The 13,630-nt window shown below is 42.4% G+C and overlaps 1 protein-coding gene across 1 annotated transcript; it reads left to right on the top strand.

Annotated features, from left to right (window-relative positions):
• The first annotated feature begins 1,507 nt into the window (after window positions 1–1,507).
• kctd2 (potassium channel tetramerization domain containing 2) lies at window positions 1,508–12,535 on the top strand. Its single transcript, XM_041963117.1, has 6 exons — window positions 1,508–2,176; window positions 4,060–4,168; window positions 4,268–4,359; window positions 4,513–4,608; window positions 6,309–6,434; window positions 7,316–12,535. The coding sequence occupies exons 1-6, from the start codon at window positions 1,820–1,822 to the stop codon at window positions 7,343–7,345; spliced, it is 810 nt and encodes a 269-aa protein (XP_041819051.1). The 5' UTR covers window positions 1,508–1,819; the 3' UTR covers window positions 7,346–12,535.
• The last annotated feature ends 1,095 nt before the right edge of the window (window positions 12,536–13,630 follow it).

Below are 13,630 nucleotides of genomic sequence, written 5' to 3'. Positions count from 1 at the left end.
CACTCGTTTCTTATACAAACACATAGTTTTTTCCAGCAAAATAATTGTAATATTTTTACACAATTTTCAACAAAAGCAGCGCAATTTAAACATGTCTATTATAAATCATAATCTTTTTTAAAATAGAAATGTAATTCTAAATTATCATTAAATATAACTTTTTCATAAATGTTTTATGCTCTACTGATGCTTATTATTTCGCTGAAAGACATTACCTTCATGCTAAAAATAGCAAATAACAAATCCACACAAATGTTGCATTAGAAAAAAATTAAAATAAAAACATTATCTTTCTCTGTTTTTATTAACTGCTGTTTTATTTTATTTTATTTTATTTTTTGTATTTGTTTGTACTGTCAGAGGGTCAAAACACAGCATGGTTGACACAACACACAGTTGCAAAGCTCAACATTTCAAAAACATGTCAACAAAACAGAGGACACAACAAGATCTGATGACACACATTCAAAAAAAGACAACAAAACTAAAAACAACAGTTAAGTTTAATCAAAATTTAGTGTACATCAGTTAAATCGACATAAGACAGTGTGAATTCATGGCTGTTATGTTGTTGTTATGTAAATATTAGAATGCATATATATACAGTTGATGGTGCTAATTCTCCAGTTGGGGGCCATTAAACCACTGCAGAAGAAGTTGGCCCAAAAAGATGAGTGCAGTCAAATGAACAAAGATGACGTGAAAAATATGATGGAAATATGGCCTTTATGTTTGAGGACAGCTATACAGATCTATCTAATGTTTGCCTCATGTAGCATGTTACTGTTTCTATTGCACTTTGAAAATTTTACCAATACAGCAACTTCTCCGTCTCAGCTAAGTTTAAAAAACTTGTTTGTGATATTTTAACTTTTTAGAGTTTCTGGTACTTCCTCTCAGGTTTTTTGAGGAATGAACTGAAAATGTAAGTTCCACAAAAACAGGGGAACATGTGACCTTTACAGCTGAACTTTATAGAAAACACATTAACAAAACATGTCATTGTATCTCGGAAATGTTGTCTTTTCTGTTTGTCCCTGTATTTTCATAAAATTTGTCTTTTGTCTAATGTTGGTGTCTTTTGCCAGCATATACAGACATGTTTTAAGGCATATAGATTACTGTAAGAATGTTCTACTTTGGATAATAACTTTATGTTTGGTTTTTTTTTCATACACACAAACAAAAACAAAATATGTAAATATGTAAATATTGCTCTACATTGGACCATGATTGGCTTCCAAGTTAGCTGTGCTGTCACAAAGTGAAGGTCAAACATCCAAATGAACAATAAGCAAAGGACATTTTGAGCTGAGGGGGGCTTTTACTATCCAAGAACATGTTGCATATTTTATTTGCATCCTACTCAAATCTAAGTCATTTTTTGTTTTTAAAATTTTTAATGTTTCAGATAAAAATGAGCTAAAAACTAAAATTCCACCAGGCAAATATGACTGTATGTGCTTTTATTCTGAAAAACGATGACATAGCGGAAGTAAACAGTAATCACGTTACAACCCGGAAGAATTGCCTTTCTCTGATTAACGTTTGAATAGACAAGAATGACCAATTTATCTTGGGAAGAAACGATTAAACACGATGCTGCAGACATCGCACAGCCTTTGAAAGTCATATTTGTGTCTTAATCTCTGGTGCTGGAGGTGGAGGCGGTCGACTGCGAGCAGCAACGCCCTGATGCCCGCCACCCCGTCGGAGAAAAATATCCTCGCTCTGTTTACAAATCGGCTGAGAGAAATTGTTTCCCCGCAGTGTGTCGTTAGCTAATCGTGCGGTTGTGCGTTTTTCAGACGAAGAAAACATGGCTGAATTGCATGTTGTAGAACCGAGCGGTACTGGCACCATAGAGCAGCCCGAGCACCGCGACGTCCGGGGCTCGGTGCGCTTAGCTTCGCCCACTCTCATGGTTCCGCCGCGGAGCAGCCAGCTCAGTCCCGGCGGGGTGTCGAGCGGCAGCGGGGGGCGGTCGGTGTTCGGGTTCCCGGTGAAGAGCAACCCGAGCTCCCCGTCCGAACCGGCGGACAAACCGGGCTCCCGCTGGGTTCGTCTCAACGTCGGTGGGACCTACTTCATCACGACCAAGCAGACGCTGTGCAGGGACCCAAAATCTTTCCTGTTCCGGCTCTGCCAAGAGGACCCAGACCTGGACTCCGACAAAGTGAGTGCGTGGGGGGACAGCAGCGGGCTCCGTTTGCTTTACTGGAAGTTTTAATCATGATAGAGTTCAGTAAAAATCCAACAAAATCAGTGTGGGGCTCGTGTTTCCTTCATTATCATTGGTGGCAAATAGTTTGTCCATTCGTCCCAATTACAATATGTTGTTTAGGTTTTTGTCTTCTGGCTGCATTCATAACATTAATCATGATGTTTTCCACTATATTATAATAATATACCAACTATATGCACAGTAACTGTCATATTATCACCCAACCTTTAAAGCAAATACTTGTTCTCCACTGTTATTTGGGACAGCAGCTATTTTTTCTATCATTTATTAATCTGCTTATGTAATGTCTTCAATGTAAAATTATTATTTTTTAATGTAACAAGTCAATCATATCTGTCAAGTTAATGTAGTGAAGTTAAAGTACTATATATATATGAAATGTAGTGTAGTAGAAGAATAAAGTAGCATAAAATGAAAATAGATATATTATAAAAGCTCTTTTCTAAATAAGTGTCACTGTCACCTTTAACATTACTGTTTATGGATTTCAGATATTTTCTTCATTTGTCAATGATTGTGTGATTTGAGACATTGCTCAGTTGAATCTGGACGATACATGGATGAAATCATTTTCATGATATTTGTCTGGTTAAGATATGAACACTGTGACGACGATGGTGATATGAGTCACGATTTCAGTATTAATGGTAATTTTTGCTGATTTTTGCTGGAGTCAAACCAAACAGACACGTTCGCTTGCATCAGGAAAACAGCATCTCTGCAGCACCAGAGTTTCATTTATTACGAGCCTTTTGACGCATTTTACCTTCATCAAAACATTAATTGTTCAGCTCTAAATCAAACTGACCTTTAAAGCAAATAGAGCTACAACTAACAGTTATTTTCATTATTGGTTCGTCTGTCGATTGATTTCTTGACATTTAAACTGATAAAAACATAGTGACATCATACTGTCACGCACAGCAGAAACAAACGTGGCTGAAAGCGAAAGTAACGCTGCTACCGGCTGCACGGTAACTGACTCTACGATGAGCTTCCAGCTGCTTCCTGCAGTGTTTCCCAGCCTGAAACAAAGACAAACCTCCGCTAACATCATGAAAAATGAATCCACTCTTATGACACGAAACATTAACCCTCTTACTGCTTCTAAATGCAGCACATGAAGCAGTGCAGCAGACTCGATGAAGCTGATGAGCTTGTACATGATTCTTGGAAGTTCGTCGTTGTGTCTGCGTGTTTCAGAGCTCTTACTGTGAGTCTCTTTGGATAAAAGCCTCAGATGAATTCATCTAATGTCAGTAACCTTCAGGGAAACAGAGCAGAGGCTTTATTCCCATCTATTATATTTCCTCTGTCTTCTGCAAGTGTCCCCGATACAATTAGATTTAATAGGAAATCTGGAAAATAAATAGCAGATACAGACATCAGTAGGTTTCTATTCTCTTTTATATATAATGTACATATATATGATTATTTTTTATTAACATCTCCTTTGTATTCGTGTCTGTAGCAGCTTAATTTCCCTGGTGTGAGATCAATAAAGTTTTATCTTATCATAGAATAATGACTAACAGAGCAGGATGTTACTAAATTTGTCCTCCGACTGAACTCAAACATAAAGTATCTTTGTCATTTTCTGTTTTATTGATTAGTACGTATGCTGATACAAATATATCCATGATGAGCTAAAATCAGCTGAATGAGTCTGATCCATGTGAGCTTTAATGGTGATGCACTCATATTTCTCCTGTCCATCATTTTTTTCTGGACCGCGTTCAACTCAGCATTTTGTGACCGCGATCCAGCAGCGAGGACAAACCGGTCCTCTCTCTTACTCTCAATCTGTCCTACAGGACGAGACCGGAGCCTACCTGATCGACAGGGACCCCACATACTTCGGCCCCATCCTGAACTACCTGAGGCACGGAAAGCTGATCATGGATAAAAACCTGGCCGAGGAAGGTGAGGCCTTCGGATCCCTGCTGTTAGATTTCGCTCAAACATCACGTGGAGTCGCTTTTACAGCGTCTGGAGAACAAACATCTGATTTTTTCGTGACAGGTGTTTTGGAGGAAGCCGAGTTCTACAACATCGCATCACTGGTGAGGCTGGTCAAAGAGAGGATACGGGACAACGAGAACCGGACGTCTCAGGTACAGAAAACGCAGAGCAGAGCAGCGAGAGCGGCTCAGAGGGCCGACAGCACGCCACACTCTCCTTCAGCACAAACACGACCAAGAATAGCTTTTTACTTGTGTTTGTGTGCAGATCGGTGATGTTTTGTGTGCTCTTGTGGTGTCCCTCAGGGCCCCGTGAAGCATGTGTATCGAGTACTACAGTGCCAAGAGGAGGAGCTCACGCAGATGGTCTCCACCATGTCGGACGGTTGGAAGTTCGAGCAGGTGCAGACGATGCAGCTTTTTATTTCTCTCTTCTCGTGTTTTAGTTTATGCTTTAATGGTTTCAAAGCTGCTGTTTCAGGCTTCAGTCTGGAAATAAGCCTAAAACAGTGATCAAGAAATGTTTGTAAGGACATCAAGTTCTAAGATATTTATCACTGCAAACCAGTAAATAGTGTAAACACGTGAAGGGCAAACTAATACTACAATCTATAAACTATAATCAATGTTTCTGACTGAAACGTGCCTAAAACAGAAACAGCTGATGATATTTATATTTAAAGGATAACTTTGGTTTTTTACAACCTGGACCTTATTTGTAGCATTAAATACGCCCATTTACTCACCCAGACAACTTTGGTGGCATTTGGAGTCGTTTTGAAGAAATTAGCCCCAGAGGAGCGGCGCGTATATCCGTATAATGCGAGTACTCGGGGCATCCATGCGCAGCCTCTATATAACGCATAATCTGCAGAAACTCGTTCATATTCCAATATTTTGTTCTGATATGCTGGTGCTATTCCCCTCTGAGCCCGTGGTGGCATGTTATCAACACGTCTCTAGACAACTACCTCTGACGTGGATGATGTCATTACCGAACGCCGGGCGCTGCGAGCAGCCAGCCACAACACGGCTGACTCTGCGGCGGTCGGCTACGAATACGCAATAACGAACCACAGCTGTGCCAAACTACAGCTAAACTAGCCGACCGCCGGCTCAGAGGGGAATAGCACCAGCATATCAGAACTAAATATTGGAATATGAACGAGTTTCTGCAGATTATGCGTTATATAGAGGCTGCGCATGGATGCCCCGAGTACTCGCATTATACGGATATACGCGCCGCTCCTCTGGGGCTAATTTCTTCAAAACGACTCCAAATGCCACCAAAGTTGTCTGGGGGGGTAAATGGTCGTATTTAATGCTACAAATAAGGTCCAGGCTGTAAAAAAACAAAGTTATCCTTTAAGGCTGCTACTGATGATGACGATGATGATGATGAATACATTTTGGATTAATCTGCAGATTATTTTGTGTTAATATGTTTCCTCGGCTCTGGAGGCGACGTCTTTAACTTGTTTTGTGAACCAACAGTCCAAAAGCCAAAGACGTTCAGTTTGTTATCACACTCTCAGACACTTTGTTCACTCTTTGAACCTCAACAGAAGCTGGAGCCGCTGAAGTTTTGGCATTTTTGCTTTAAAGATTAATGCTTTAACAGAACTGGATCATTGGTAGAATGATATGTGTAAATCAGTAAATATGGCTGAAGGTTTGCTTTCAGTTGCTCATATAACAAAGCTGCATTTACACCAGGAACAACGTTCAGTTCACAGCCGTTGACGCTGTGTTTTAGTTTGAAACGCCGACATCTTGGTTTTAGCATCTTGTTGCTGTTTTAATGTTGTCGACTGACTGATGTTACTCATTGAAGCACCATAATTAGTTGCATCTGGTGACGACTGCGGCTGCATCATTACCAATTCATCAGCTGATTATATTCTCGATTGATCGTTTAATTGTTTTGTCTGTAAAATGTCACTTGCTATGTCCAAGAGCAGAAACGAAACCTCAGAGATTTTCAGTTTATAATGATATAAAACAGAGAAAATCAGACAATCCTCAAATTTGAGAAGCTGGAACCAAGAAGGACAGAATGTAAACTTACTTACAGTCTTCCGTCTTTCGTCTTTTTTCCTCAGCTCATAAGTATCGGCTCCTCTTATAACTACGGCAACGAGGACCAGGCGGAGTTTCTATGTGTAGTTTCCCGGGAACTCAACAACTCCACCAACGGCATCGTCATCGAGCCCACCGAGAAGGCCAAGGTGAGCCACCTGCCGCTGTCTCATAATCCAGAATCAATCAAAGGCAGAAGCTGCTGATGTTCTGCGTTTCTCTTACTGTCAACAAATCAAACAAACCGAGAACTGATAGAGCTAACAGCCGTTCTCTGTGTATGAAAGGCTTCATATAAATTTAGTTTTCCTCTTTACTTTTATTTATTCTACAGGGCAAAAAACAGTGAACTAGAGCTCCACATGTGCATGAACCCGCCACTGAAAATAGTTTCAGAAGTGTTTTGTTAACTTAACTTAATATTTGTGCTTCTGCCATGAGTAATGAGGCTTCATAGATGTTTCTGGGGTTTTTTTTGCGTTTTAATTGTGTTTATCGCTGATGTACGATCAGGAGTCTGCACAGGGGGTTTTATTTGGAGAATTAACCAGATTCAGATTACAGCTCCTGTGTCTGACTTCCTGTCTGGCTCGAGCGGCTCCGTGCAGATCGACGCGTCGTCCGTCAAAAATAGTCTCTCTGTGAAGCCAATCGTAGAGCTGAGAGCTACAGACCAGGTGGAGAAGTCAGGAAGCACAAACACATTTAGGTTTTGGTCTTTTTACAGGATTTGTTGACAATAACAAAAATGTTTAATATCACCAGTAAGACTGAACCTAACAGTTTTCTTTATTGATTAATCTGTTGATTGCTCAGTCTATAAAATGTCATGTGTAAAAAATGGACAACGGCCGTCACGACTTCTAACGAACTGAACCAAAAACATTCATCTTAAAATGATGTAACGTAGTGAAGAACAGTGAATCCTCACGTCTGAGACGCGTGAAGCTGAGATCGCAGCAGCTTCCTCTGTTCTTCCTCACAGCGTGAAGAGGTCGGATTCCTGACGCGTTTCCTTCTCTCCTCACAGATCCTTCAGGAACGAGGCTCACGGATGTGAGGAGACCCCGATCCTGAGCGAAATAACACTTCATCGACAAAAACAAAACAAGAACTCCAGTTCTGTCATCGAGATCCATGAGTTTACCCCCCCCCCCGCCACCTCCCTACCATCACTCCCACCATGGTCATCAGCATCCTCATCATCCGCCTTCCCTCCTCCTCTGGTGTGCCTTTCCACAGCGGGGGCTCCCCGACGCCCCCTCCTCCCCCCGTGCTGCAGCTCCACCCTGACTTGTCCCCTCATCCTCCTCCTCCATCGCAGGCTGTGGAACACTTCAGGGGGAGTTTAAAAGGGAATACAAGAGCGCGGCTCTCCTCATAGCAGCTTGTCGACGGTCAGTGTCACTGCAGGCTACGGTGCTGATTGTAGCCCCTCATTAGTGTCAGTGGATGGACGCCGAGCACAGAGCTTCTACAGATCATCATCATCACCTTCATCCTCATCATCGTCGCTGTTAAGACAGGATACTTCTTCTTCTCTTGAACGTTTGGCTCTGTCGACTTCGCTGAAATCTCCTCAGGACTCTCAAAGGACATAAAGGAATGAACACGACTCCACTGACTGAGCCTCTCTTTACCCGACGGAGCGAGCGCCGCCGCCCGCCGCCTCCGTCTCTGCACTCCCGGACTCCTCGGCCGACGTCTGAGGTGGGCCGCCGCAGCAGAGACCCGGCCGGGAGGCGGGGGACGAGATGGAGCAGCAGGCAGCGTGACGCTCTGTTCGAGCCAGCAGGGTGCAGCGTTTCCTCCGCCCTCTCGAGTCGTCAGAAACACCTTAAACGAGCGCCAGACGCTCATCTTACCGTCTCGGTTCGGCGTCCGACTCCTCCCATTTCCTGTTTCTGGGCTCGATCCGGTTTTTCCTCCCAGGGAGAAAATTTGGGATATTTCCGCGCAAAAGAAAACAAATGACTCAAAAAGACTGAACTACACCTGTGTACAATTTGTCAAGGCATGTGAGGAATCTATATGAATCTATATAGGCTACATGATGAAATTATATGAAAAACTGAATGCAAATGGTGTAATTATTGATTTGTGTATCATAGTTGTCATATATTTACATATTCTGCTGGGTGAGTCTATTTAAACGATGGAGAAAATATCAGTTTTCCTGACGGTTTCCCGCCTGGATGTGAGGATGTGTGTGCAGTGCCTCTCTGCTTTCTGTCCATGACTGAAATATCACCAGTTTTTCAGCTGCACGTTTTCTGTCGTGTTCCTCGGAGAACTCCGGATCCTGTCGATACGTTTTCTCTTAGATATCCTACTTTGATCTCTCGCATATCTTAAAATTGTAACTAGGGATAGGGAAAACTTTGCCATGTGTCCAGGCAAGCGTGGCGAGATTGGACTGTGGCCAGTTTGTATGCTGCCTCAAAACCCTCACGCACCCGCCCCCCCCCCCGGCCTTGTGCCACCCTCATGCCAACATTCACTCACTTTGCAGCTGCCTCCATTGCCAGTCCTCAACTTCACGCCCTCGTGACCGCCTCGTCTTACATTCTGCAGCACTTGTAGCAACTGTGGCGCGAGCTGAATCGTACTCCTCACGCTTAAAGCCCTGAGATAGCTGAGCCGACGCTATCACAGAAGTGACACGCTGTACGTGAACCTGGGACGTGTCTTCAGAGGGAAGCCTTTATGTTATGTGACAGATCGGTACCAGCTTGGCTAAAGTATGTTTCTCTTGAAATATGCTCGACATTAAGTTGCTGTGTGATAGAGCTGCTTTACAACATTAAATACTAAACTAGTCCTCTGAACTGCTGCACACATCTCTGATTCTGCAGGGTAAATAAATGATTATCAGCCTGCATATTTAAGTGATATTCAGTGAATTCAGTCACTTTTGTGCAAATGAAACTAAATTGGCTTCTACTTTAAATGTGCATTTACTAAAGTAGCTCGAGCTGAAACAATGAGTCGATGAACTGATCAGTCAACAACATCAACAGAGAATTCACCTGCACCTTTAACAAACCTTTCTCTGTTCATATCATTGCATATTTAATATTTTGGGGGTTTGGTTCAAACAACAGTTGAAGATGTTTCCTCGAGCTCGGGGAAAATGTGACATTTTCACATGTTTTCACACATTTGATAGACTAAACTGTTAATGGATCAATTGATAATACAAGCAGCAGATTAATTGATGATAAATATCATCAGTCAAAACCCCCAGCAGTCACCAAAATATATTTTTCACCCAGCTGCAGCCTTGTTACATGAGCAACTTAATGCAAAGGTTGAGCCATATCAAACATATCAGAAGGAGAACTGAAACATGTCGTCGTTGCCCATCGTGCAGACTCAACCCACTTGTTGATCGCTGGCCCCAGAAGCTCAGGGCCGTGCGATCGCTATCACTGGCATTGATCACTTTGATACACCCGTCTTTGTACAAAGCATATTTGATGCAGTTATGTTATATCAAGCATGAACAAAAAGAATGCGTTTAACCAGAAAAAAGACCTGTACCTTTGCTGTTGTCATGCTCCCTGATCGTGTTCAGTCAGGCCTCAGAGCTCAAACTTTGATGTTCTTCTTTGTTTAGTTTCTTCCCTCTCGACTGTGTGTTGTGCAGTTTTATTCTGCTAATCTGAGTCGTGAGCAGACTTCGTGCTGCTAAAATCGCCCAAACGTCTCAACGAGGAGCTCTTTCTCTCTCTCCCTCGTTGTTTCTGGGCCTTTGCGAAGCACCTTGGGTGTCGTTTCCCCTCGTCTGTGTCCGGTGTTGTGCCTTTGACCTGTGTTGTGCACAGTTGTTCTCCCCTCTTATCATGAGGTGCTCTCATACCTTAAAAAAGCCAGGAGGCACCTGCCTGAGGTATAATGTTTAATGCGGTCTTTAGCTTGTTTTCTATCGTTAGTGTTTCAGTGAGAGGCGAGCCAAACAAATCCACCGTCCCCTGCGTTATTTTATGTTTTACGATGCATACCGACAAACTGAAAACGACAACCAGCTGCTTTCTTTGTGCCATTGCTTTTGAGCTAAGTCCACCCACAACCCCTTACACACCTGGAGGGCCAAAACTGTCCGAATCTGCTGTGAACAGTCGCGGTGGCTGGCGTTGTGTTCAAAGCACTACCAGTCGGGAGGGTCCAGGTCTAAGCGGGCCTCGAACTCCAGCAGTGCACTTGTTGTCGGAAAGCGATTTGACGATAAACTCGACGCCGTTGGGCTTCTTTTTTTCTTGAGTTGCATGCTGAAGCCATCTTTAACGATTCCATTTGTAGATGTGTGTGTTCAACCTTTAAAGCACTTACTGTACCCGTCACCTTTGTGAAGTTTTATAACCCAGTTTTATCTTATCTTGGTTACACAGTTCAGTGGTTCCCAAACTGAGGGTCCCCAGAAGAGGCCGCAAGATCGCTAACAAGACAGGAAAGCCAAAAAAAAAATAAACCCACAACACATTTCTGTCCCAGAAATCTTCGTTTGTTCAGTCGTTGCTCTAGTGATCGCTTTAGTCATGCTAGCAGCGTGGTTCAATGGAGGGCCGTGTCAGCTGATCCACCGCCGCTCTGGTTCTTGGTTGTGTCACTGTTAGCATGCTAACACGCATAACTACGATGGTGAACACTGTAAACATTGTACCCGCTAAAACATCACCATGTTAGTCAGAGCCAATCAGAAGAATCATAATGCAGGAACCCTCACAGAGCTGCTAGCATAACTGTTGACTCTTTGTTGTTAGCCTTCCGAGCAACATGGCTTTGGAATAATGATTAAAAAGGACACTCCCATCAGCCTTAGCTGTACTTTGTGCTGAGTGCTAATGAGATGAAATGTTAGCATGCTAACATACAAAACTAAGATTGTTAACAAGGTGAGGATTAATCCTGTTAAACACAAGCGTGTTAGCATTTAGCTCAGAGCACTGCTGTGCCTGCGTACAGCCTTACAGACGCAGATCAGGGCTGTACTCTGAACCTTGTTTCTTGTGCATTAACCGATAGTTTTACTTCTTGAGGAATCACGTAAAAGATTTAAATAAGACAGGAAACTGAACCGGTCACAACTGGGGTCGCTTCATTTTAAGGGGTCACGAGCCAAAACGTTTGGGAACCGCTGACCAGGCTGAACTTTGCAGTGTGATTATCTGAACATTTCAATCAAGCACCCTTTTTTTAAACCAAACAAACAAAAAAAAGAACTTTTGACCGTTAGCTTTTACTTTCACTGGCACTATTTAGTCGACAGATAATGTGCAATTTTAACTAATCTGCAAAAAATATATCTGTTGTTTGGGCACGTGAAAACATGAGAGCATGCATTGTTCTAGAGATTATGATGTTGTGTACTGGATTTTGTCCGACCTCTGTGTTAGTGCACAGTGTATGTGATGCATGGTGGGGGGAGCAGAGGGAAGGCATGGCTCTGTGGTATGTAGGTGTAGAGTTCTGGTGTGGAACAACTGGTCTACGACTAGACATGTTCTCTACTCACATGTTCTGTTTCTCTGCTGTTTTTGTATTTTCGTCATGTCAGTTTAACTTAACAGTAGATAAAGATTAGCTAGCTTTGAACGCAAATTAATCAACCAATCAGACTGCAGACCCCCCCTCCCCCAACCTTGGTTTCTATAGCATTTACGCAACCCGCAGGTCAACACACAAAAGACAGATTTTTGAATTCACGATCATTTTGCCAGTTAATCTGTAAACACCTGCATGCGTTTGTGAACATGCACACTTGTACACTCATTTAGACGTGTTGGAAAATGTCACCTATTAACAGTTACTTTGTGTTCATTTATCAACAGTATTGATGTCAAATGTGAATATTGTTAATGGAGACTGTGGAGAAATGTTTGGAAGCTGACAAAAACATTTTTGTCTGATTGTTTGTTTCACTTTTATTTATTTTATATTTTTTGAATTTTGTCTACCGATGTTGTTTCATGTAACACTTTTAACAAAACCCGTCTGGTTTTTAATCATAAACTGTGTCTGTGTTTTAAACTGTGGCTCACCGACTGTTTGTTGCTTCTGTTTACTGTGGGTTTAGAATGAAATGTGGCCACAGACTCCTTTGAAACGTGTTCTACCAGCCACCATTATTTTACTACTTATTTGCATTGCCTCTACACTGAAGTAAAGTATTTAAGTACTATCAGGAAATGTACCTAAAGTGTTCAAAACAAAAGCAGTGAGTGCAGTAAAATGTCCCCTCCATCCATTCTCTTCCGCTTATCCGGGGCCGGGTCGCGGTCTAAGTAGGGAAGCCCAGACTTCCCTCTCCCCAGACACTTCCTCCAGCTCTTCCGGGGGGACCCCGAGGCGTTCCCAGGCCAGCCAAGCGACATAGTCCCTCCAGTCTGTCCTGGGTCTTCCCCGGGGCCTCTTCCCGGACTCTAAAATGTCCCCTGTGACCTGTAATTAAAATATTAAAACTAACGTGAGCACTGTGTGTGAGATGCAGAAACATAATCATATAGTTGTATTTAAACTTTGATATTAAGGAAATATAAACATCAGCTGATGAATGAGGCAAAGGAATAAACTACGTAACGGTGCGTTTCATTTGGTCACCTGTCAGTGTCGTTATATCCTCCTCACACCCTCTAGTTTCCAGGGGAAACACAGGAAACACCAGACGAGTGTTTTCAATGTTTAACAATGAAGACAGCAACTCCCATGATGCCACGCTACTTAACGACATCATCGAGCAGTGACTTTTCTTTCATTGTTTTGATGGCGAGACCTCCAGCAGCAGCAGTTACACACTGTGCGTAAATCTGCTGCTGTTTGATTATCAGCTGACAGCGTCACACCTCCCACCTCACACACAACCTGCACCCCATTTGACCGGATTTCTCTCGCCATTACTGCTGCATAAAAAGCAGCACACAGGAAAGACCGGTGATGTCACAGTGTCCTGGAGTACACCTGTACATCACCGCAGCAGGTTAGGGAAGTTCAACCACTGGAGGTCAGCAAAAACAAGATTCACAGTTACTCTTTAGGTAGAACTGACATAAAAAAAAAAATCTGTGAGAAAATAATCTCTTACAAGTAAACATCCTGCATTCAGAGTCTGAGTCCAGTAAAAGTACACATGCAAAAGTAAACATTATGCAACACAGGCCTTTTTATCAGGAGAAGGTTTTCTATTATTAGAAATAGGGATATGATTTATAGGATTTTATTACAGATACATGTTGGCACTATATCACAAGGTAAAACATTTACCAAGGTGATCATTAGTTTTAGATGTTTTTATTAGGCCTACTAAACTCTGAATCTAAAAAAGTATTTTACTAGAAACTAATGTGCA

The sequence above is a fragment of the Chelmon rostratus genome, chromosome 21, assembly GCF_017976325.1.
Source record: "Chelmon rostratus isolate fCheRos1 chromosome 21, fCheRos1.pri, whole genome shotgun sequence".
Taxonomy (NCBI): Eukaryota; Metazoa; Chordata; class Actinopteri; order Chaetodontiformes; family Chaetodontidae; genus Chelmon; species Chelmon rostratus.
The sequence above is the reverse complement of the archived record's forward strand: the minus strand, read 5'-3'. Positions and strand labels throughout refer to the sequence as shown.

Bases quoted from the DNA above. Each gene is read 5' to 3' on its own strand.
- kctd2 (XM_041963117.1), top strand. From the start codon at position 1,820: ATGGCTGAATTGCATGTTGTAGAACCGAGCGGTACTGGCACCATAGAG. The intron at 4,609-6,308 runs GTGCAGACGATG...TTTTTTCCTCAG, and splicing joins ACGGTTGGAAGTTCGAGCAG to CTCATAAGTATCGGCTCCTC. The intron at 6,435-7,315 runs GTGAGCCACCTG...CTCTCCTCACAG, and splicing joins AGCCCACCGAGAAGGCCAAG to ATCCTTCAGGAACGAGGCTC.